This window comes from Topomyia yanbarensis, chromosome 3 (assembly GCF_030247195.1).
Source record: "Topomyia yanbarensis strain Yona2022 chromosome 3, ASM3024719v1, whole genome shotgun sequence".
Classification (NCBI taxonomy): Eukaryota; Metazoa; Arthropoda; class Insecta; order Diptera; family Culicidae; genus Topomyia; species Topomyia yanbarensis.
In genome coordinates this window covers 395,758,303-395,785,212 of record NC_080672.1, presented here as the reverse complement: position 1 = coordinate 395,785,212, position 26,910 = coordinate 395,758,303, and the positions used below count along the sequence as shown (strand labels likewise).

General features: G+C 39.2%; 1 protein-coding gene across 2 annotated transcripts in view; it reads right to left on the bottom strand.

Moving 5' to 3' along the window:
• Positions 1 to 26,910, bottom strand: part of LOC131689580 (uncharacterized) — an 81,419-nt gene that overhangs the window by 17,385 nt on the left and 37,124 nt on the right. For both annotated transcript variants that reach the window (XM_058974773.1, XM_058974774.1), the window contains exon 2: positions 747 to 3,518. In XM_058974773.1, coding sequence (XP_058830756.1) covers positions 747 to 3,044 — 2,298 coding nt within the window. In that variant the 5' untranslated portion in view covers positions 3,045 to 3,518. The remainder of the gene's footprint in view (positions 1 to 746; positions 3,519 to 26,910) is intronic.

Below are 26,910 nucleotides of genomic sequence, written 5' to 3'. Positions count from 1 at the left end.
GGGGGGGCTGTAACCCCTCTCCGTAAACCATCAACTACGCCCCTGTTAAAATCCAGAAACCCTAAACGAGTCGAAAAAAAAATTTGGCCGGGATTAGGTTGACGTTTTTCAGAGTGATTGCATAACCTTTCTATATGAGAAAGGCAAAAATGTGCCAAAATCCAAAAAAGTGAATCGTAGTCAAATTTTTTTTTCGAGTTTGCATCAAATCTCGACGTTTCATGCACCTTGAACACATTTAGCATCAAAAATAAAAATTCTATTTTTAATTTTTCCTATAGTTTATATGAGAAATTTCTGTGTGGCCGCACTCTGAAACCCGTAATTCCGGAACCAGAATTCCGATCGATCCAAAATTCAATAGCAGCCGATGGGAAGGTTGCACCTTTCATTTGAGACTAAGTTTGGGCAAATCGGTCCAGCCATCTCTGAGAAAAATGAGTGACATTATTTGACACATACGCACATACATACACACACACACATACACACACATACATACACACATACATACACACATACATACATACACATACACACATACAGACTTTTTCCGATCTCGACGAACTGAGTCGAATGGGATATGACACTCGGCCCTCCGGGCCGGGATTAGGTTGACGTTTTTCAGAGTGATTATATGAGAAAGGCAAAAATAAGGGTTTAGATCATCTTTAATGAAATGCAAGCTTCAGAGAACAATAAATACTCAGTTTATAATTTTACAAACAAATTCCAAATTCACTTACCGCTCGAACCGCCTCATAGCTAAGCTGCTGGAATCGTTCACTCTCCCGGCTAGCGAGCACGTTGTCCCACTGAATCCGCCGCTCGTAGATCTTGTCCACTCTCATTGAAAGCATGAGCGAAACGATTCTCCGGCAGGGTTCACGGTGTTTTCGTCGGGCATAGCCGGGCCGACAATGACAGCTGGAGACACCGTTTTCAGTTTTGCAACGTTCGTTCTGGGCCTGATCACAGGTCGAATCATCACCGACGATACAGGTGTCGATTCGTACCGGTGGCAGAGGGTACTTTGGCCGATGAAGAACAGGTCGATGCGGTGGAGATTGTTGAGTAGATGGTGGATGTGGGAGTGTCGTTGCCGGAGGTTGCGATACCGGTGGTCGCTCTTGCGGCTGTTCCGTTTCAGCTACGGCGTAACCCGTTCCAGTTATTCCCGGACTGAGAGTTTTGGTCGGCCGTATCAGCTCACTAGTAGGTGTTGGAGTAGCGGTTTTCGAATCCCCGAACAGGTCAATGTATGAACGTTTGCCATCGATCGAGACGAAACCATCGCTTCCACTAGCCGTCAGAATGATACTTGCATCCTGTTGGTCACTCGGTGGCCGGTGGTAGTAAGGGTTCAATTTAACCGTTTGCTTCGAGCCGGAACCAGCCGGACCTTGGATGGCGGATAGCGTTACATCGAATATCTCACCGTAGTTTGGCAGTTGCACTCCGGTCGACGAATGGATCTCCGGTTTTGAGACGTACAGGTTTTGATTGCGCATCGGATGACTACCGCCTGGTTTGAAATCCGGATCGTCGAGAACGAGACCTGGGCGTGGATGGAATCGGTAGTCGGTTGTGGTTGAGGGCGCTGTTGCTGTAGTAGTAGTTGTTGTTGGCAGCGTTGGTGTCGGTATAGAAGAACTACTAGTTGACGGCTCTGGAGTATGAAGTTCCGCAATGGGTGTAGTAGTCGATGAATAGATGGTACTAGTGGTAGTTGAAATGGTTGAGATCGTTGCCGATGTGACTGTTTGCGTGGGGATAATTGACTCCTTTGGAGGAGTAGATAATTCATCGCTGGTGGACGGTTGAATTGTGTAACTTTCTGTAGATTCTGTTGTCGTCGGCAGGTACTCGATTGAGTTGATTTCGTAAACGCTCGGCACCTCGGTTTGAAAAGTGATCGACGAGGTTGAAGTTGGATCAATTGAAGTAGTCGTACTAGTAGGTGTCTCTATCGTATACTGAAACTCCGTCATTGAAGATTTCGTACTATGCCTATCAATTTTCTTCGCTGGTTTTTTGTCCTCTACTTCCACGGTTAATTCTGTCGTAGTTTCGTGTATTTCGTTTTCGGTTGTTGTCGTAATGGGGGTTTTTAAAGTTTGATCTACATCTTCACCCGTCGAAAGTTTTTCGGTTGTTTCACTGATTGAGTTACTCTCGCTTGGAGCCTCCGTCACCGGACTGTGCTCGAATTCCGGTCTACCGTAGTCCACTTGAGTGGGGAACGGTTTGTAGGGTGGCATTGGTCGTCGGTTTGCTGAGATCGGTGGTCGTGGTTTGGGTCGTTGCCATGGAGGCCTATTCTGTGATACGAAGCCTGGGCGATAGTTCTGCTGCATAGATGGAACAATTTGCTCCGGAAGTGGAACTCCTGTCAGGAATGGTCTAACTGGGGGCTCAGGCCTTTCGAAGTTATACGGTGGTCTAGACGAGGTCGGTGGTACGTTCATATCAATTTCGAACTCATTGGGAACGGGTTGTGCTTCGGAAATTCTTGGCGGACCCCGGTTATTGATTCTGGTAGCCGAGTGTCTTCTGGTGGGCTGCGTGTTCGTATGTACATTCACGTTTCCATTGAGCAACTTTACAATTCCCGTTATGATGTCCTGTATATCCGGATTGGAATTCTGTCGTCCGTTTATATTGTTGGCCACAATGAAGGGTGGCGCGTTCGGGGACTTTCCCGTTAAATTCATCGCCAAGTTTTTATTAAGCTGAAACGAATCATCCAGTAGATCCTTCCCGCTCCGCTGCTGTGTTTGTGCGGCCAAGCTAGACGACGGTTTTACGTCCTGATCCACTTCATTATTTTCAAATAGTAGAAAGTCTTTATTTCTACCGCCTCCACCGACGTCGTTAAGTATCGGCGAGGCTGATCGTTTCGATTTGCTTGCGACGGGTTCGTTATAGTCTTTTGGGTTACTTCCAATCACGTAGGTGAGCTGCGATGCCGCCAGCAGCCCGACCATGCCGCAGACAAACGCCTGATGAATGAGCATTCCTATACTAAATCGTTTAGATGACATGTTTTCTCCGTTTTGTCGGGTTCGTTGTGTACCGTTGCGACCAAGGAACCAATTTTACTTTCGATAAATTAGTTTTTTCCCTTTCGTTTTCGATTTATTGTTCACAGACGATTCTATTGTGAAACAATTTCATACTTAAATTGGTGCTACCTTCCGCGAGTTTTCGCTGATTTATTTATTTATTATTATACAATGTTTTTTTGGTTTAATGGCAATCTTTTTGCTTCGATGTGTTCGGTTCCGTCCGAATGAATACGTTGATGATACATATGTGGACGACTGTAAAGGGTTTGCTGCTGTCGTCTGGTACTGGCACCGGAACTACTGCTGCCTGTAGGGGCAATAATGTGCCGTCTCGCTGTGTTGATTTGTTTGTTGTCTTGCCGATGCCGGATAATCATCTTCCGAGGACTTCATTGGAACGAATTGCGAAAACAGTGGACTGATTATGTGTGGCTGATCGGTGGTAGTGATCTGCAAGAAAGTGAAAGAGACAAATTTAAATACATGTTATTCGACTTCAGAATAATTTAGCTATTTTTTATTGGAAATTTGAAAAAAAAAATATATAATAGTCGAACAAATGAGACCCGAGTTCAGACCCGTCGAAGTTTTTGAGTGACAAAATATAAAAAATTAAATTAAAACTAGAGTGATGAGCTTATTTCAACCCCATTAGACAACGGGCCGCACTTTATTCTGAATAATGTTTAATTGATGGTGACCTGTCACATAATGAGCTATCATCATACTACACATGTCCTGATGTCCTTATCACCTTTTTGAACTGTTCCAACAACCGCACATTTGGTCGATAGTTTTCTAATTGCACTATGCAGCCAGAGGAACGATACTGTCATGTGTGTGCTGTGGATAAGCAACAAAGCTGTAGAAATTGATGACTTGCTTCATTGATAGCTATAACAGAGTATTTCTTTGCTTCTGCTCTGGGCGAGATCAGAAGGTAGACAGAAGCATAGCTTACCAATAAACGTATATTAAAAAAAATATTTCGCTCGGGCGTTGCTTAGTTTTTTTTTTTGCAAAAATATACCAGCATTGGTATTTTACCGATTCTAGCGGTACTGAGGGTAGGGATGCCTCTTTGAAATCTGTGTTTGAATTAAAAAATCTTTTTACCATCTGTGATGCCTAAAATAGAAAAAAAATCTGTGCAAAATTTCTAAAAAAAACCTATGAAAAATCGCAATATTCCTAAAAATCTCTGTAAATCTTTGAAATTTTTATCAAAATGCCAAAAATCTGCCATCTATGAAAAAGAATCTGTGACCAAAAATTATGAAATAAATATACGACATTACAGAAAAAATTGTGTATATGAGGGGTTTAGTACCGTAGAACCGGTACTCACCAAAAAGGGTCAGTACTAAGACCCTAATAGACATCAGATCTAATTTTCGAAGCGTAATTGGGCATAGAAGGGAATGGACGAATTTCGCGTAAACTCGAACAAATGTTGGCAGCATCCTCTCAGATTTTAGTGAAACTTTCTGTACGTGAGAACTTTGTCACAAAAAGCCCCTTTGCATATTTTGTTTTTCCTAAAATGATGTAAACTGTCTTTTGAGAGGGTCAAACTTTTTTTTACCAATTTTCTTCAAATGGCTATAGTCTAAAAATGACAAATCCTGCAAAAAAATGTTGTAGGACTGATTTTCATAAAATTAGTAATTTTTTTTAATAAAAATAATTGAAAAAATGTCATTGACTCCTGAAAAAATCGATTTAAAAAAATTAAAGGCGATTTACAAAAAACCATCTTTGATTTAGATAAAATTTTGTTACAATATAGGTTATTATGTTCCCTGCCTATTGTCAAAAATTCGATTTGGGCACTCTCAAGGAAAAAAAAATATTTGAAAAAAAATGAACCCAACTGCTACTTGCCTGATACATGCAAAATGTAGCAGTAACGAATTTGGTATAGCATCTCGGACTGGACTGGAACGAGGCCGAAGGGATTCGTTTAACGGAGATCTGGTACTTGAACACTTAGCGCACGACCAGACAACATGTTTAATATCGCGTTAACTGCCACCACAAGCGCAGAGATCGCTCTCCACGACCTCAATACGCTGGAGATGGGCATTCTACGTATAATGATTGTACATGTACCCGAGATATCACCCGAATTAAGTCATGACCCTCATCCATTCTCTTGGACCAAGGTATGTTGATACCTTTGGAATTCCTGAACTTTCATCGCTCCACGAAATTTGCCAATTTTCGAGCGTCCTTCGAGAAGAAATATTTAAAAACTCGTTGAAGCTACGCGATCTTTCATGAATATCACCTTCTAATGCCTAAATGTTCATCTTCTCATTTATCATTCTAATCCAAGTGTCCGCCTTCTCATTACCCGCAAAGGAGCACTGCGAAAGAACTCAAACTAGGGTAATGTGCTTTTATTTTTCAGATAAAGTTGTCAAAACTCCCATGTTTTCTCCTAGAAATACAAGAGTGCTTTCCATGTTCCATCAAACAGAGAGCCTCTTGTAACTGTAACGAAGTGAGCATGGTCGTTGGTAGGTAAATATAAAACCATCAGTTTTGTAGGAGGAATTTTGGCAGCAAAGCCTCTTTTATGATTGCACTGACCACTACTGTCTTAATAATAAGCATAAAAGCGATGCATAGCTGTCATCATATGACGAAAGTTCCGTGTATTCCAATCGCAGGATGAATCGAATACACAACGTAGATTCTAGCCTCCAGACGAAGCATTGTTTCTCTGATGATCCGTCCGTTAATACATCGACAGACCGGTGCCAATAATCGCGTTTTTCAGCTTTCATCAAGTTTTTCGCGTACAATTCTAAGCAATCTCCGCCCACCACGAAGTAGGAGACTGTTCACGGTTGTTCGCGTCGGGTACTCATTTCGTCTGACCTTTAATCGTAGTGAAAATGCATTGTGTAAAACCTGGGGGAAAATGTAGGGACTGAATTATAGGGACACTTGAGGTTTTTGATGTCCCATGTGAAAATTCCTGCTAGTTTTTAAAATTACCGAGACCAGGAACCACTTACTTCGGTTTTGTAACAGCACCCTTCAAGGGACACGCTCAGGCCTTTACGAGCAAGCTTAGGTGAGAAAACTGATTTTGCTCTTTCGGAAATTTATAGGCAGATTAGAAAAGGTTCCCACAATGGGATGGTCAGACTCTCGCTCCTTAGTGTAAAAAGGAAACGTAGAAATTAGTCGGTGGAGTAGCACTCTTTTGCATTTCTTATCGGAGCGTTCCTTAAAATAATGTTTCGTTTTGTCCCCACATAATTTATATGCGGGATATGTCGAGAGATCATGCAGAGTCTCTGCACAGTAAAAAAAACTTTTCATGATTCTCTCCGCATTTTCCACAGCGTGCCTTGTTTCTACAATAAGTCGCTATAGGCCCAATTGTTTGCAACGACGGCAGTTCATGCCTCGCGGCACAAGAAGGCGAACAGGTAGACTAGTTTCGTCCAAAAGATCAAAGTTTTGAAGAGCAGATTCGGCGAAAGGTTCGAAATGAGGCTCCTGAACACAATTGCTGAATTTTTCCTGAACACAATTGCTTGCGAACCAGAATTTTCACTGGTCGAAGCAAAGGGTTCTTGAAAGAGCGAACCCCATACTTCACAATTAAGGCCCCTGTTGGAGACTACACCATCAATTTCTACTTCCCGGGCGGGTACATAGACAAGATGCTTCTTCGTACACAGCTAAGTGGTATTTATATAAGATTTTATGGTCACCGCAACATATTTATTTCATGGACTTGTTAACTTTTCTCGGTGAAAATGAAAACTCCAAATTTTCCCATTACCACATGTAACGTTTCGGCTTACTGCTCTTCAGCCATCGTCGGACGCCTACAAACATTTATTTAGTTAATGATGTTAACGTTAATGCTAAATAAATGTTTGTAGGCGTCCGATGATGGCTGAAGAGCAGTAAGCCGAAACGTTACGTGTGGTAATGGGAAAATTTGGAGTTTTCATTTTCACCGAGAAAAGTCAACAAATCCATGAAATACAAGTGGTATTTAGTTAAATCTCGCATACATCAGTGATGGCTTATCTTTGCCCTCATTCAAGTTTGTTATGAATATATACCAAATTCGTACTTTTTGCGTGTATCGGGCAACTAGCACTGAAAAAAAAATTCAGTTTGGACAAGGAAAAGTTAACTTTTTTTCCTTGAAAGTGCCCAACTTGAATTTTTAACGGTAGGTAGGGAACATAATTACCTATCTTGGAACAACATTTCATCCAAATCAACGATGGGATTTTTTGGTAAGTGGACTTTAAATTTTTAAAATCGATTTTTTCCAGTGTAGGAGTCAATGAAGATTTTTTTCAATATTTTTATTGAAAAATTTGACTATTTTGTGAAAATCTCTCCAACAACATTTTTTGTAGGATTTGTCATTTTTAGACTATATCCATTTGGAAAAAATAGTAAAAAAAATTTTTACCCTTTTCAAAAGACAGTCTAGATTATTTTTGGAAAAACAAAGTATGCAATGTGGCTTTTTGTGACAAACTCTTCATGTACAGAAAGTTTCACTAAAATTTGAGAGGGTGCTGCCAACTCTGATTTACGATTTAGCGCGAAATTCGTCGGCATCAAAATGTAGCTGAGGTTTCAAACTAACAGTGAGGGCCTTTGACCGATAAATTTTTTCACATTTATCCACCTAAAAGGGCGACCTGCTTAGGTAGGTCCGAATAGCCCCGGGTTCCCCTACCACTCGAGATCCCAAACTGATATAAACATGAATACCCTACACACTTAGAAAAAATGAAAATTACATTTGACGTAAACAACATTGCGACGTATTTTGCTGTCTAATGATGGAATTTTACATGTTTTGCAATGTGAAATAAAATGTCTCTTTTGATGTAGAACTCGGTTGAACGGAGATAGAGAATTGTAAACAAAGCGCCTTTTTATATTTTCTTGAATGTAAATTCAAGTGAATATTTTTAAGTGTGTATTCATAGGGTTCCAGAATGCCACGGATCAAACCTTCTTATCTTTGTTATGCATAGTCTGAGCATTGAAAGAAGTTGATTTGCACCTTTCTTTCTTATACCTAGTTGGAGTTGGTGTAAAAAATGTCAAAATCTACAATATTTGTTCGCAACATCATTTGCACAAAAAGTCACAGTGGAAAAAGTTATATTGAAAAAAACTACTTTAAGGGGGTTGCCATAGAAAACGCTTCATAAATCGATAACCTTGAATCCAACAAGTTCATGTTCATGTTCAACAAAATCCGAATAGAATTTTACAATAGCACTTACCCTACGAACAAACTATAAAACAATAAATATTATTACTGTTTCAACATTGTTCAACGCTGAGTTCTCGCAGTAGATTTACAATAAAATTTCATGTTACAATCAATTTTACTGTTCAGCAAAAAACTGATACAATAAATTCACATTACATTTTACTGTTCTCGAGAACAAAATGAATGGAAAAAAAACCTGTTTTAATCCACCTAGTGGTGCAATTGTGTCTTTCTCAATCATGAACACGAGAATTTTGGCGTTGTTTATTTTCATTAAAAGCTTTCAAATGTACATATTACATTTTTATTATACATGATAACTATATACAAGAAAAGAAATCATTATTCGAGTTCTAAAAATTTTTAAAAGTAGAAACAGCCCCGGTAATCAGTTGACACATTATTTCGTGACGTTAAAACGATTTGACGAATCTTTATTCCATAAATATGTTATAACTTTACCAAATGAACGCCTACATCAAAACTTATTACACTTTCAGAAAGTAGACAAAATTTCACGAAATATTCAGTCGACATAAACTGAACAAACTGGAAGATGGTTGTTTTATGACCAATAATGTAACGTGACGTTACAACGCGTCACAAATTAGAACCTTCAGCGTATTTCATTAAAAGTCAAAATATCTGCTCTATAAGATTTTTTTCAAGAACCTATCTTCTATGAAGTATTTCTAAATAACTTACGAATAATTAGGTGTCATTAAATATAAAGTTTATTGTTTTGTTTCTTTGTTTCTTTATAAGCATCTTTTACTTTCGTGACGTTACAACGCTCCTTTCTCAGGAAAAGCGATATCTCATTGCGTTGTAACGTCACGAAAATCTTCAACTTTTCTATAACTCTGTAAATCGCACTGGTGCTATTGTTTTGAGTGAAATTTTAAATATTTATTACATATAACCATGTTAATGATATTTTACTCGAATAAACATATTGGGTTGTCCAAAAATCACGATACAGTTTATTTTTTAAATTGTGGTAGAAATAATCGATCAAACCAAGATTTTTTTCTTTTACATCTGTTATAGATAGATTTGAACCATTTGACACATTTATTTATTTGATGCGGCTCAATATGGTAGTTTAACGGAGCCGGAAAAGTAGATTTTATAACATATTTCACAAAAGAAAATAAACTGGCAGTATTGCTTTGTTTAATTTGGAATCAGGTTCCCGATCCGAGTTTATAGTATGATATTTGTATTGCTAGGCTTAAACAAGTGTATTTATATGAGGAATCGAGCATAATTTAAGCGACAGACAATCGATAGGGCTCGGTACACTGAAGTATTGTATATGTAATAGTTACTTTTTACTTGGGGAGACGACCGAATGAAGATCTTATAAAAAAAGTTATAGTTACAAATATTCAGGAAAAAAGAACACGTCACATCACCGTGATGTTACGAAAGGATGTGTTACATCCAGTCGTTGATTCGACGGGGTTTAAAATGTCGGCAGACTCCAACAAACACTCTCCATCTATCTTTTTCGTGCTCATTTGAGACCATGACCACAGCCAAAGCCTTCTTATCCGACTCTAAGCAATTGAGACGATTTAGTGTGGTCAACCAGAAAGGTCTCTGTAGCCCAAACTATTGCGTTGCAATCTCCCGTAAATTCGAATAGATAATCGTCCATAACGGATTTAATACCACAGGCAATTCGATGATGTAGCTGCTTCAACGATATATTTCGGTTTGTAACGGAAGAATTGGTTGGTACCTGACTGACAGCTCGTGCGACTACAACTGTGGTCGCGAACAACCTTATAACAGGCGGCTCGTCGAAAATAGCGAAGTGTGAAATGGTTGATTGCTGGGAGGAAAGAAGTATTCAGGGAACGAATTAATACTCATGCCTAAATACTACCCCAAATACAAAACTCGGAAATTCCCTCACAACCTTCCAACGCATGTCCTGGACTACGTTGCTGTTAGCGCGATTGCATCGAAACGTATCATATGACCAGCCAGCGGCGAGGAGAATACAGCGGGGGTGAACTTTAACTCTCCAGCACTCGCGCCGTTGTATTTTGTGCAACACCTTCCAAAACTCTAGCGAAATCTTCTTCCAGACTCATTGTGGAGCCATTCGCGCGAGTGCCGGAGGGTTAATGAAATATAATGTGACGTTGTACAATCGTTTATTAAAAATACTTCGCCCAGTGCATTCAAGTTTTGTAGATCGAATCTTATATAAAAATTTGTTTATTTTCTGAATCTTTAATTAGGTTTGATGAAAGATTGCATTTGAAAAAGTTATAACAGATTTATAGAATGAAGGTCAAATCGTTGTAACGTTGCGTGTGTTGATAGTATATAACCCCTAAAGCACTTGAGGGTATACATTCTGAATTTATAAATATCACGCTAGTATAATTTTCTGTTTATGAAACAACTTGAAAGCGTTTTAATAAACCATTCGAAGTAAGCTTTAACACTTTATATGAAAAATCATTTAAGCGTCTGATAAAAGTTGATTTACGTGACGTTACAACGCAAAGTGTATCCTGTTGTAACTTTGTTGTAGTTCCGCACATCCAATAAAAGAAGTTGGAGGCTTTTTGGAAAAGAATTTTTGAATACAAAGAGAATCCGGAATATAAATTTGAACAAAATTGTAATTTTTTGATAAACTGAATAAATATGCATTTTTCGTGACGTTACAACACAGAAACAATCAAAACTTCTATTAGTTCCAAAAAATTTAGTAGTCAAATATGAGTGAAAATCTTTCTAGTTTTATTATTCTACACACAATAACGAACTAATTCCTTTAAACAGATTAAAATTTCAATAATAGTTTTGATGAAACAGAACTTTTTTAGAAGTCAATAATTCAGAAACCATTTTTCAACCATAAGTTTTCAATGGTTTAAACACTACCGAAACGAGAAAAAAATTTTGTGATGCCAAAATAAGACAAAACAAAAATATCCTTCTGGTGTACAAGCCCGCGGAATGTGTCATATGACTCTAATTTTGGAACTTGGCAATTTGCTCGGATCTTCCAGAATCCTCAATGGTTCCCAAAGTGGTCACAGAGACTTTGATTTGCAGTTAGTGATCAAGATCAACAATTTCAAGCAATTTAAAACTAATTTCAATTAGTTTTGCATCATTTAGATATAATAATTAAACCGGTTTATATGGAAATATCGCATGTGACCGCACCCGTTACACTGGAACCAGAACTCCGATTCCAATGAAATTTAATAGGAGTTAATAGGGATGCTGCTGTTTCTAATTGAGACTGGATTTGAGAAAATTGGGCCAGACATTTCTAAGAAGCAGATGTGAATTCAATTCAGGAACTTTGTCATCTTTCCGAAGCTTCCGGTTCCGCCGAAGGTGTCGCAAGTTGTTCACGTGGGTTTGATTGGGCATCAGTGAGCTAGATATATAAACCTTAGCAAGTTAGAATACATTTTATGAAGTTTTGCATCTCTTAGATAACTAGCTGATTCCGATTTATATGGAAATTTCATGTGAGACTACACTCTTCAATCCGTAACTCCGGAACAGGGAGTCGGAATTGAATAAAATTCAATAGCAGCCTACGGAAACGTTGTACCTTTCATTTGGGATTAAGCTCGGTTCAGTCATCTCCGAGTAACCGATGTGCATTTGTTGGTCACATACTACATACACGTTGTGTCGTATGAGGCGTGTGGTATAAGAGACATAGCCCTTCGGGCCTCGGTTAAAAAGTCGGTTTTCAGAATTATTTCATAGTCTTTCTATAGAAGAAATGCAACAATATTTGTAACATTGAAATCTTTAAATAAAACGTAGCCTGTCAAAGTAATAACTATTACATAATTGCACATAATACTCATTTTGATTGGGTTACAAACATTTACTAACTGACACCACTGGTTCTAATTGAATAGTTCGGGTTCATATCTCTCCAGGTACGGGTCAACGCGTTTTTCTGAGGCTTCCTGTAATTGAGTGGTGTTTAGGAAATGGCTAGCGACGCTGTTATCGAAATACCGATGCTGCACCATTGATGATGAGATCTACATCAAAGTGGAAAAGCATCCATTTTGATCAAAACAATTTCTTTTTGTATTGATCTGGCCCAACTGTTAACAGGGAAACAGTTTTGGAATCCTATATACATTAGGAAAAAATTAGGTATGGAAGAGAACAATCACATGGTCCCTGTTTGGAAGAATGACTAACCACCCAATTATTACTTGCGCACTATTGGATGCTTTCGAAATACGATTTTATACGAACCGTTGATATCCTCCCACGATCACTGATTGGTTTTTTAAATCAAGGATCCTTTCGCTGGATACTGACATTGACGAACAAACTGTAATTTCACGACCTGAATGAAAGTGATGTGAGCTAATAAAATAGACAATTATATATAGACGATACAATTAAATGCATAAAGCTTGCACCACAAAACCATACAAAACAAAACAAAACGCGCAACCGTTTTCGATCGGTGTAACGCTGAGCTTTCATAGAAATTGGATAACAAGTCGAGTAGTAAACAATGTTGTAACCTTTCGTACTATACGTACATGACAATTGGTACAACAAGCCTACTGACAACAAGTACCCCTACTGACCGCAGATCGAACATACCAACGAGCGGCAACCGACTTATCTCTGTACTTATCACTCTGCCAAGCCGAAGTATCGACCCTTGTCAAATAAACGAAATATCGAAATATTAAACCAAATGAAGCAACGTTAAAATTCACCAAAACTTCATTTTTCACCAATGTTACATCTCACCATGACCATCGAAAAACGGTAATGTATCACATTTCGCTTGTGTGTCACCTACATCCAACGTTCGGTTGGTGGTTCCAATTCGTTCAATTGATGCCCAGCGTTGTGGTAGATGAGAGGCACCTGTGGGTGGGTGGGCTGACAGGACGTGGAACTGAGCTGAGGTAGCCGAAGAATAGTCTACTCAAGAGACGTCCAAGGTACCGTAACAAGAGAAGAGAGGGAAACACATCACAAAACAAAACACCACTGATGCGGATGGTCGCCGCTGATCGATCGAAGGGGTATACATACATACTTCAACCCATATTTGAGAGAGTGATCGGTTGGCTAGTGGGTTGGAAATCCCACTTCGATTGTGCACATTTACTGTAGACAGATGGGATCGGATTGACGCGAATGGATTTTCGGTACTGCTCAACGGTGGGTGTTGCGATTCGCGTAAAATCTGTGAAAATCCTACGTCTGTAGACAGCTTAATCCTGTGACGATTATTTTATGGCTCGAGCAATCGTTTTTTTGCTTCCTCCTCAATAATAAGCGGACAATGGGGAATCCTCCTCACTTACTCGATATATGGATTATATACCTAATCGGAAGGTGGAAGAAAATTGCGTAACACTCTTCAGAAGGCGCGTACTTTTTCGCGTTTAACGGATACCATATTTTTGTGTCTGTTTTGGAGGACTTTCGTTGAGGGAACATACTGAAATAACCGGAGCTTCGTGTATGAGTCATGATGGAGCTGACCGGATTGCGTTGAGATTGATCGTGGAGTGTAAATAACGTCACGTATCGTCGAGTCATACCTAGAGGGTTTACATAATTGTACTGCGAAGCTTTGTATTGGACACAGAAGACGCAGTTAGTCATTTTCGGTCTATGGCTTCAATGAAAATAGATCGAGGTCGAATACATCCGGACTGTCGGTAATGGTTTAGTACACTTACTGAAAACTAGTTAATACCGTCACATGGTATGATCTCTGATGCGTAAACATGAGTTTAATCCGGTTTACGATATTAATGCCAGTCAATGCAAACGAAAATCATCGCAAAATGCTGCCAATTTTCTCTTGCAAGCATATCAGAATTTTGTATCAAAACATAGACATCCAATAGAGAGGGTAATATTTCTTTCAGTATTTTTTTGTAATCATAGTGTTAAATGAGCCAAAGATTTAAGGGTAATTCTAGGGACTAATGAAAAATATTTCAACAGCTGTTTATTAAAACAGAAAGAAAGAAGGTGTCTCCATTTTGTCAGCCTAAGGTACACCAAGGGTCTGATAAACATGAGTCTTCATTGTCACACCCACGAATTTGTTAAGTTAGGATTTGGGCCCTTCACGTACAAAAAGTGGTCTCAGCCCTAGGGAGATTTTTTTTGTTTACCCAATTTTTTCTCCTTAGGGGGAAATATTTCATATGTCGTTTTTCATTGAAAAACCCCGGGATAGTGGTTTTACACTTTCTAGCAAAAGTGGGAATGAAACACGTCTAGTAGTCTGCTCTTCTGCTAGAAAATGCAACATTAGTACAATTTACTGCCCGGGATTTTTCAACGAAAAACCCCAATAGTATCGCAAACTTCTTTTTATAAGTCAAACATTTCTCATCCACTGCTCTGCGATCAACGCCAATGATAGCAATGTCGTCTGCGAAGCCAAGAAGTATGCGAGATTTCATGATCATGGTTTCGTTTCTTTGCACATCCGATCTTTGTATTGCACCTTCGAGCGCTATGTTTAAGAATACATTAGAGAGTGCATCACGCTGCTTCAATCGATCCAACACCACACCTAAAATCCGACGGGTATGTTTCTATTACTGTTGGGTAAGATTCTATTGCCTTTTCGGTAACAGACTATGCAATTGTGCATTGCTGTAACTTATTACCGCGAAGATAGTAAACGGTGAAATGACGAATTTTGGTAGCTGTTCATGTATGTGCATCACAACCAAACACTTTTTCAGTATGTGTCAACTTCGGCTTTGTTCGTATGTAGGATAACTCGGTCGATTGCTATGATAGTATTAGTATAGATTCAAACCAACCAGAATTATTGCGGAATTCTGCTCGAATTCAGGCTGGAATCTGCGCTATTATCGTCAGAAACCAGCCACGATTTTTTTTTACTGGGTAAGTTGGAGTGAAATAAAAATTTTGGGCAGTTTCCGGCACAGTTCTCAGATCCGGCACAGTTCCAGATCCAGACCAATTCCCAAATTCGGACCTCCCGGATCCGGACCAGTTCCCGAATCTGGACCAGTATCCGGATCTGGACCAGTTCCTGGATCTGGCCCATTCTCTTTTCCCAGGCCCAGACTTGGTGCTTGACAAGGGTATTACGGCCTAGTTTTGGGTGCACAAGCGAGTCGGATGTCTCTCCGGATATTTTGACGCTCGATTTTGGCCCATACAGCGTTATACTAATTGGAAACCCATGTTCAACAATTTTTTGACACAGTTCGTTTCGTTTCACTCAATCGTATACTGCCTTGAAATCTACAAGCAGATGTCAATTTCGCAAGTAGTATTTCCGGAATTATTACAGGTTTTATTGTAGGGCAAGCATTCGGTCTGTCGTTGGTAGTCCTTTACGAATCCCGCTTTGGTATTCGCCGACATAGAATTTAGCCAAGGGGCTCGGCATTCTAAACAGAATACGGGACCATATAGGCGGTATTGAAAAACATTTGTAATTTGTAATTTATTTATCAGCTGAACGAAAACTTGTCAGTTACATAAACTTTGTATCAAGTCAACATTATACCTTGATAGTTATTTCACTCAAGTTTAGGAATCTTCTTGCAGATAGGGCATAAAAGCCCATCCAACCAATCCGAAAGCATTCCTTCGAAACACGAATTGTATTTGCTCGTACAACTGTGAAATTTATTCGCACAGTGACTCTCAGAACGTGTAGACGCATTTTTTTCAGTCCGTGCAGTGTAGCACAGTAAAGCGAAGGTAGCTAAAGCTTTCAAGGTTATCTTGAGCATTCTCCGCCACTTCGAAGTTTTGGAATTTTTTCTTTATTTGTGTGGGCGCGTTACCCGTAATTCGAACAGCAGAGTAGTGGCAGTGTTTCTCATCTTGTGAGCTATTTGGATACCGTTATAAATACCTCGCCTTAAGGTGAGATGGATGTCGGGAAAAAATCGATTCCTCGGTTCAAGGTACATGCTCGGGCCTTACGTAATATTCTTCCGGGTCAAAGACAAAAAAATACTTGGATGTATTGCAGATTTCTCGAGTTCTTACAGAGTGATATTTGGCCGGGACAGAAATACGATATTGCTGGCTACGGACCCTTTACGAAGGAGTACGTAGTATATGTACCAGTAAATCGGGTTGAAGTCTGCGGGGTCGGCTCCGATTCGAGTTTGAATTGCGAGGATTTGGTGACACATGGTGTAGGCTGTTTTAAAGATCTCATACTCCAGCCAGTAAAGATACTGGAGTACAAATGTTTGCATTCAGCATCAATCGCAGCTGACGGAAAGAGGATGTATGTTAACTCTGCCTCTTATCGGGTGACCTTTCCGGGCATGCTCTACCCAACAACCTACTAACTTTGTCTACCTGTTCACCTTTTTGTGCCGCGGGTCATGAACTGGAACACACAGCCTTCCATTGTAGAAACCCAAATATAATGGTACCCGTACATTATTACTGGAAATGTATCGAATGTTTGCATTACATTCACATAAATCATTTGCGATGTGTGGCAAATTTCAAATGTTAGGCTTATGTATATTGAATCTTATTTCTAGTCTTAAGATAGCTGTAAACTTTCTTTTCTTTTGCAAAAAAAATATTTCAACATTGTAACCTCCTAGTTTTAAGATATCCAAAATGTAAAAACAAAAGAATTTGGCACCGCCAAGCTAACGCATTTGTGCCTATCAAATAAACGAAATGAATAAAAAAAATGTTAGGCTTGGTTCAAAGCTTCAACTCACTAGGTTATTTTCGAGTGGGTAGTACTATCTATACTACCCACATTACCCATCGGCCCTGATTATTATAATGAATGTGGAATTCTCGCAATAACTGTGCAATTATCATGTATGATAAAAACCGACAGCGAATGTTGTACCAGAACATTACATTTAATAAAGCATTTAACTTTGAGCCGCAAAATTCACAAACAAAATAAGTAAAAGAACATTGAGTCATTAAGCCGAACATAAAATAAACCCGTCTTAATGTGGATGTACAAAGCCCGTCATACATGCACCTGTTATACAATTAATCTGATTCTACGGACCGTTAGAAAACTGTGTTGATAGCAGCATATATGCTGATATGTTAAGCAATTCGTATCATTTCTTCAGCAGAAATTTACAATATATAATATATAATTATATAAAAATCGATGTTTCTTACAAAATTCCCATTGAAAAAGATGTGATTTTCTGGCAATCGATCTTTTTGTCTCGAAAATTATTTTTCCACCGATCTTTCCCGGTCCGATATTTGACAGCACCGATTTTTATTATATAAAAAATCGATGCAGCAAAATCGATTTTATTTTTCGAAATGCCCATCACTAACCAGTGCTAATCAAATCGTCAATCACACCCGCACTACAGCTTGCCAGCGGAAAACGAACCAAAGAGCTCACTCCAATCTAGACTTCAGTGTATACAACGCAGTGCACTTTGGAGCGTGGGCCGTGGTGAATTTATTTGAACACGTCACACATAATTTAGAGTGCAAGAGAGAGGGGTCTCTCACGCTCAACCATCCCTTCTCCAGCGCAAAGAAAAGGTGTGAAGATTGTATGTATGAAACTGGCGCGCCTGCGCATCGTTGGAATGATTGCTGACTGCAGTCATGGAATACTCATATTTCCCCGAAGAGTTTGTTCTGGCATACAACGTTTGCTTTCTAAGAGGTCAGAAAGTAAACTGACAAGTGACGATTTTTTCCATGTGTTCTGTTTTTATACGTGTGTCGCATTTCATTGGATGACAAAGAGGCAGTCCCAGCAACGCTCGTAGCTTGGTAGAATTGGCCTGTGTTAAGCCAAAGAGGACCAAGCGCCATTTTGAGGTACTTTATCTAGAATCGCTCCAGCATCCAATGTAGCACCAGGAACTCTAATATCTGTTATGTTTTGGGAACCCAAATAGCAAACGAAAGCAAGCCAGTGTTCTTTAACTTTCTATGTAAATGATAAGTTATCGAAAAATTAATTTTGGTACGAAAAATACACGAAAAAAATTATGACGCTTAGCTCGGTTTGGCTTAACGCAGGCCAATTGTACTGGCCAATCATGGAGTAGATAATTACTGCTTTCATAAACTCCATTGTTTTCATTATTTTCAGTAATTGTATATACTACAGAATTACACAAAATTGTTGTACATATTTCCAATGAGAAAGCTCGAAAATCTTTGTTTTTTATTCAATACAAGGGCAGATATTCACGTTCAAAAACTCGGGTAAAATTCCGGCCGAAATTTTTGAAATGGAGCCCCTATATTGAAACGTTAGACTTCAAAAGAGTTCGCAGTACTTCCTGGGACATCTAAAACCAAGTGTTCTCATATCTCAGCCAGAGAAAGAAACCAGCGCTGGTTTAATAAATTTCTTTGTCATTGTGGACCGTATTTTTACAGCAAAAAAATATTTCTGGTCCTCTTAAAAGCATCTTGATAAGCTTTCTCTCCACTGCAAAAACATTTTTGATGCAGTTCACTACGAAATAGCCTCTCTTTTCAGCGATTGTATCCTTCGATGGCTAATTCATCAAGCGAGGTCACGAATCTGATCACTGTTCTACAGTAGAATTGCAGGAACATTATCCCGAAAATCGATTCTTTTAAAATTTTGAAAAATAATTTGAAATGCGATGCATTTGCATTATGCGAAACATGGATTACCTTAGAAATACCTACACCTCAACTTTCACGATTTTAATACTATTTGCTTGGATCGAGAAGACTTTTACTGAGGAGTACTTTCGGGGATTAAAAAGTTGTTTGCTAAACTTTGCATCACTTCCACCTACATTTCTCCTAGAGCCCCAGTTGGCCACCGACGGTCCGGCGATATAACGGAACTCTTCCCCTCCCCGAGGCTAGATTTAGGCGATCTTAACTACCATGGTGCTCAGATGTATAGTTGTCAACAGTATGCGACGTTAGACACGCGAGTGAAGAGTTTGATGAAAGCCAAGATACGGAGTTACTGGCGCCGGTTAGTGGACGGACTAAGCGAGAGAAATATCGAAGAGCAGTCTTTGAGGCACGACCCGGCGTATGCGATACCGGAACAGTACTAGTGAGAGCGTGGAGTATTCAAAGCGTTAGATATTCGATTTTGTCAAGAAAGTTTGTCCGAATTCCGCCCAAACCAGAAGATCCGTGGATGTTCTCACTTGCTCTATTATCCTGCAGCAATAAAGCTCCAGGGCAAGACAGAATCAAATTCAACTTGATGAAGAATCTACCAGACTCTGCCAAGAGATGCTTATTGAAATTATTTAATAAGTTTCTTGAGGGTAAAATTATCCCTTATGACTGGAGGTAAGGGAAGGTTATCGCCATCCAAAAACCAGAACAACCAGCCTCCGACCACAACTCGTATCGACCGATTGCAATGCTGTCCTGTATCCGAAAGTTGTTCAAGAAAATTATCTTGTTTCATCATATCGTGTAGGTAAATTACGAAGTCGTGACAAAGACAAAAATTGCGACTAAGATCCTAGAATCGTTAACACGAATTACTCTATTAATGATTAAAATATCAAGATGGAGTGAATAGAAATTACGAAAATTACGACCAACATCCTGAAATCCTCGCTAGTCTGACAGAAAAATCCGACAGCAAACTCATAACGGTAAAGTGATGAGAAATTACGAAAATCGCGAATAAGCTGCTGGAATCATGAACATCCTTTAACTGTCGGTTGTGTATCCCCAAATTATGAACCAGAATAACAAGAAAAACTAAACGTGTCCAGGGAACAACAACAGTAACTCAACCAAACATTCGAATGTAACGCCATGCATATAGTCGGGGCGAACTTTTGGAAACACAAATCATTTCATGAATACGAGGTTTATTATTCATAATTTCTGGAACTTTTTTTATTCATTTCGTTTATTTGATAGGCACAAATGCGTTAGCTTGGCGGTGCCAAATTCTTTTGTTTTTACATTTTGGATATTTTAAAACTAGGAGGTTACAATGTTGAAATATTTTTTTAAAAGAGAAAAATTTAACAGCTATCTTAAGACTAGAAATAAGATTCTATATACAAGAGAGGGGAGCAAAAGATTTTTTTTTTATGAAAAATTTTAAAACAAGGTATTCAATAGTAATAGTTTTTTAGGAAATATTTACAGTTATCTTAAAACTTACAATATAGTTTGGTACACAAAAGGGGGAAAAATATTTATGAAAAATTTCACAGGTGTTTTAAAACTAGGGATACAATTCTATTTACAAGATGGGGAACAATAATTTTAACATAGAGGTAAAATTACAACTATCTTAAAACTAGGAACACGGAATACAAATTTAAACTATTTTTACCGGAGACTTATGCTTGGTCAAGATATTCAGAGGGGGGCTTATTTCCAAAATCAGTGTAGAAGCAGTTGTATCAAGGACAGGGGAGAGAAGGCGTAGATGGTGATCGGGAGAGAAGAGCAAAACTTGCAACTTTCGGGCAAACGGGAGATCAGCGAAACAAATTAGCGCCTCAGTCTAGTAGGTCGGATTGGCGGATGGTATTCTTCGGACCCACGGGGAATCCTTCAAAAGTCATCGGACCTCGAGTCGCTCTCGCTTCAGTTTCCGTAGTGGTAAAGGCGACGGCGGTTACATAGTGGCAGTCTGGAGCTGATCGGTTCCACAAGGCAATAGAAAACTTCTAAAAACGAGAAATAAAAAGAGAGGGGCTAAATTGGGATATTTATCGTTTTTATGAAAGTATAAATAAGGGACATATAGGGGAAATCACGATTTGCCAGCATATCTCGGACTGGGACATTGGGTGGTCTACCTCGGGCCTGAAGGGAATCCTTTAACTGAGACCTGGCGTCAAAATATCCGGCACATACCCAGACAACGTGCTCGATGTCGTGATAGCCCTCGTCACAAGCGCACAGACTACTCCCCGCAAGCCCAATACGCCGCAAATGCGCATCCATGGTGTAGTGGTTGGACATAAGTCGGGACATTACACGAATAAAATCCCGACCCACATCCATCCCCCTGAACCAAGGCTTCGTTGATACCTTTGGGATAATGGAATGTAGCCATCGTCCAAGTTCACCATTGCTCCACGAGGTTTGCCAACTGTTGAGTGTCCTCTGACGACAAATACTAAAAAATTCGTTGAAGCAGATTGGTCTTTCGTATATGTCAATTTCTGGAACTTGATTACGGTTTTCGTAAATGGTTCAGTTCACGAAATCGTGATCTTTGTTTGATGAATTCATGAACGGAACGGAGAGTGTGGCCAAACAGCAAATTTCCATATAAACTGGTAACCCTATGGTGCCCGAATGATGTAATACATATTCAAATACGTTCAACATTACTTGGATTTGCGGGTATAGCTCACTAATGACCAATTAAAGTAGTTTTGACCACATTGGTCACCTATGACGGATCTTGATGCCCCCTGGGAACTCGCCAAGTTCCCGAGCTAATGTCATACCTATTTTCCAGCCAACTCTTAACCGATGTGTACAAACTTGATTTCAAATGAAAGATATATTATTTCTATTGATAGTTATTGAATTTCATTCAGTTCTGACTTTTGGTTCCGGAGTTACAGGTTGGTTATTGCGGTCACATAGAAATTTCTCATATAAACCGGTACAATCGTATTACCTCATAGGTTTAAAATCTATTGAAATGAACATCAAATTACTTCGATTCGCAGGCCTAGATCACTGATAGCGAAATTATTGGAATGTATTGTCCACTATCGATAATTCCGGAAGTCCCGGGGTTCCGGACGAATTCCAGATCTAAAGCTACTTCGGTGATGACTGAACCAAATTTCGCTAACCTAGTCTCAAATGGAAGGTATAATATGAAGTTCTGTGTTGAATCCTCCATCATGCATTCCTTTCATCCACCCCGTATACTAAAATAAGTTATATGATTTCCGACACATCCTCCCCCTTACACTAATTATATCCCTTCCCTTCTATACCATGAAGTTAACATAAAGAAAACATTGAATTCACGCTGATTAAGCTATATAAATATCATATTTTTGTTTGTTTCAAGTGTGTCAGTATCTACATGTTGATCAGGTTCGTGACAGTCGTGCACTTATATATGGTCATCAAGTGTAATAAGAATGTAATAGACATTTCTACAATGTTATATTGCCATTAAATCATAGCTTGGATAAATGAGAAAGGCGCAATTGCACCAGTAGGTGGATTAAAACAGGTTTTTCCATGTGCACTTGTGATTTCAGTTAGCTCAATCAAATGCGAGACACATCAAATAGAACGGCGTGGTTGTGACTATTTCAAGTGTTTTGGTAGAACATTTTTATAATTAGGAGAAGAAATTAAATTATAGTTGGATTTAAAAAATGGTTAAATTCGACAACAAATAAATGTTTCCAAATTTTGATGACAGCATTGTGTAGATCAAAAACTACTTCAGTGATAGACTCCTAGATTAGCAATGTTCGCCCATCGACCAAGGAAGTCTGGCATCTACTATCATAAAATAGCCCCGGAGTGAAGGAATTCAGAAGAAAACCGTACCACTTGATGTATTTAAGAAATGCAAATAGTAGAGCGCTTCATTCCTTGCTTCTTTGCTGGCAGAGACAACAAAGTTCGAATGGTGAACATGTCTTCAACCTGCCATGCTTCATTATCCCTCATTCTGTGCAGAGACACTTCTCATCCTAAATCAGCAGTATGTAAATATGAAGTCTGATTATATTAAAACTTTTATATTAAAAATAGGGGAACCAAGCGCCCCCTTAGTATATCTTCCTGGAGCCTTCAGTGACATTCTATATATATTTAATTTCTTCCAATTTTACCTGCAGTAGAATTGAAAGTATCTAAATCGTCTCTATACCAAATTTAGTTAATCAATTTCGCTTTGATACTACTTTCAGCAATTCAAGTATCAGCGTAAAAAGTCAACATGTTGAACAAGTAGCATCGGCTCAACTTCTCCTGAATCCGCATCTCGACTGAAGTCCACAATTGATCGAATAAACAGTTTAAGGCCCATTGTTTGGTCCTTGATCTGGATTGCATCATGATCACCAACCAAACACTTGCTCCAAATAATAAGGCATTTAAATAAACCTGAACGAATGTAGTAGGTAGCTATCGATCATATGCTCTATTCGTCTCGAGACGGTGTTAGTGGCTATGCTTGTGTAGATTTCCACTATCGCACAGGAGGGTGGTAATGGAATGATGAATGACGCTCATCATAATCAATGAACGGCGGCGGAAAGAAGGAGAAAAACTTTCTACTAATCTGTCAGTGTATGTACAAGAGTGAATAAATAATGCGATAATCTCAAAGTCGCAGCACGGAGCAATTGTTGCTGTTGTGTGTGTGTGGTTGTGGTTTTTTTTGTTGCTTCAAATTCGTTCTCATATAAATCACCTGTGAGATTTCCAGTGTGAGCACCACACACGCGAGGAAGAGTGAAAAGACCACCACGCGATTAAAAAAATCTGTCGGTTGCTACGAACGGAATGGAAGACTCCGAAATGTAGAGAGAAATGTAGCGTTTAATTTATAATGAAAGCAGAAATCCGCCGCTGCTGCCATAACTTTGTTATCGACCTCCGCAACAAATCAACCTAAATGTGTTAAAGGCATAATCGGAACGAATCAACAGCTTCGATAGTTGGTGAGGTAATGCCTACACACGATCCAAGTGCGAAGAGATAAGTCCAAATTTGCCCTATTTTGCAACTTGTTCGATCCGGGAGCAAACCGCGCTTACTCCCCCATTTCCCGCGCCGTTTCTATCTTTGATAAGCAAAAATGTGGAAATTCTAACGGTGGTGGCTTTCCTGGCTGGCTCACCGCGGTTCGGTTGCTTTGAATCTGGTTATTGAATCTTGTTTGGCAAATCTTACCCACTGAACTGAAAAATAAGTAGCACTTTAGCGGTGCGCTGTCATGAATGCGTATGCTCGTACAATACATCAGCTAAGCGTAGGTTTGTGTCATGCAATAAATACGGCTTGGCTCGGCCCGGGTGCCGAAGCAAGTGGGCTGCTTATCGTACCGCGCGTATTTGCCTTATTCGCTGCATTCTCCTCCGCTCAACGTGCTGCCACATGGTACTGAGGAAAGCAGTATATGTATGGCAGAAGAACAGGATGCAATTGTAAAAGTAGCGTAATGTTTATTACTCCAGCAAAAGTAACAGACCCAGTTTCAAGGTAGTTATAGTATGCTAGCGCCATCGGACGCGGTAGTCGGTTGGCAAGGGGAACGAGCGAGGTGTGTGATCTACTTTGGTGATTAGATGAAGGCAATGTGGTTATTTAATTATGCACCATTGGAGTGATTGATGGGTTTTACGCATACGAAATAGTGTCATTTGAAAATTATTGATCGAAAACGGTCGTGAAGTGGGGTTTGTCGCTTGCTACCTGTTGGAGTCTTTCGATTACTTGCTGCAATTCCGCGTGACACACACAGTCAAAAAAAACTTTGTAACTTTACATCTTACAAGATGCAAAGTCATCAAAAATATATATTAATATTACAAAATGTATGTCGTTTATTATTCCATAGTTTATTCAGGTTACGATTGTGTTCTACCTAGCATTAAGATGAAACCTCTCTTATTATAATAATTTACTCATCATCAGTAATTAGGTTCGATTTATTTTAATTATTTCAATCGACAATATTTCCAAACTGTTTCACCTGATTAAAGAGAATACATTTGTGAAAAATAATTCGCTATCAGTTCACCTAAAATATATTTGCAAAAATAAATCTGCGTTCGAATTCCCTTTAAAATGAAACTAATTGTATTCAAATCCGATCAGAATTGAAAGAACGAAGTGAAGTGAAGATAGATAGTGTGATTTTAAAAATGAAAATTTTTAGAATTTCCTGGCATAGCGACGTTTAGATTACCATTAAAAATCTAATCCTCATTTAATGGTCTCAGAATTTAGAGTATGTTATTCAATAGATAAGAAATCTAGGAAAAATAAAATATATCAATATTTAAAACGTAGGTTTTGTCCGGCCTCCGATCACTGTACCTCGGTAGGGTAGAATTTTGTATCGTCTTTAGATGACATTTCCTAAATCCAGGACAGTTGAAAGGGGACTGCCTCCCTCGGTACCTCTAAATCGATAGTGCCTTCTCCACAGGTTTTCGGAAGTTAAAAAATGCTGATGTCTGGCGGGTAGATCTTCGGCAGTAAAAAAGTTCTAGGGGTCTGCAAGGAAGAAATCTGCCAGAAAGTCTTTCATGGGAATTCGATAACCGTGCACTTTTCGGATTTACAAACACGCAGTTCTTGCTACACCATCATGCTGTTATTGTAGAAATTGGCAATCCTGAATTGAGCGGACGAGATGAAATATTTTGAGATCGTCAGTACAGGACTCCGGTAAGGAATTTTCAGCACTAAAAACCAGTGTTTCAAATAAACCACACATTTCACACCAAGGAGCCTGTTTCCAAAGGAGCGGTGGAAACCAATCATTGTTATGCACGTTTTTGGGAGTGAGTAAAAAAAATCAAAGCAATCCAAGTGGGTTTTGACTCTTAGGTTTTCACTCCTGGATTTGGCTCCTCCTGTCCACTCCGGTTTGTGATTCTTGTTTGTCGCCGCTTATAGACCGAATTTAATTTCAAACTTTGCTAACAGGTCTTCAAGATTTGTATGTTTAATTTCTCAATTATCCTAGCAGTAGGTACAGGGTGCGCCAGCTGGATGTATCCTTTTACAACATTGAACAACTTCGCAATTTTTAGTCGTTTTCACAAGTAAACAAGTTTTTTTTAGGATATTTTATGCCATTTAAACTAGGTTTATTATACAACGTAGATTATATAAACACCCCCATTTGATACACAAAAAGCAGCTCTTTTGCGGGCATTTTGCATGACATTGGACAGCATATCGGGCTTAATCGCAGCAATTTCATCTCGTATATTAGCTTTGAGTTCGTCAAGGTACTTAGGTTTGCTAGAATACACTTTACTTTTCAAGTAACCCCACAGAAAAATATCTGGCACCGTTAAATCCGGAGAAGGAGGAGGCCATTCCAAATCATAATTTTTTGAGACAACGCGTCCTGGGAAGCTCTGCAAGAACTTGATTGCGGTGTGGCAAGGTGCCCCGTCTTGTTGAAAATATATGTTTTGCAGACCTTTTTTCTGCATTTGTGGACAGACAAAGTGCGCCAAAATCCAACGGTAGCGCCCGTTGTCGATGGTCTCTCCCTCTTTGAAAAAATAAGGACTGATGCTTGTTTTGGAGCACACTCCGGCCAAAACAGTTACTTTCTGGTCGTGCTGTTTGATGTATAACTTGTGGGTTCTGTGTCCCTTAAATTCGAAAATTTTGTTTATTTAATCCGCCGGAAAGGGTGAAGTGAGCGTGCCATATTTTTTTACGATAAACACGCACAGTTTTCACTATTGAACGATCGTTTTCAATGTAAAGCGCCACGATTTCTTTTGGTATAAATCGACTTATAGCTAAAATGGCACTCCTTCGAGGTCTATCGAAAAGAAGCTTTCGCCATGAACTGTACCAAGGATCTGTTTT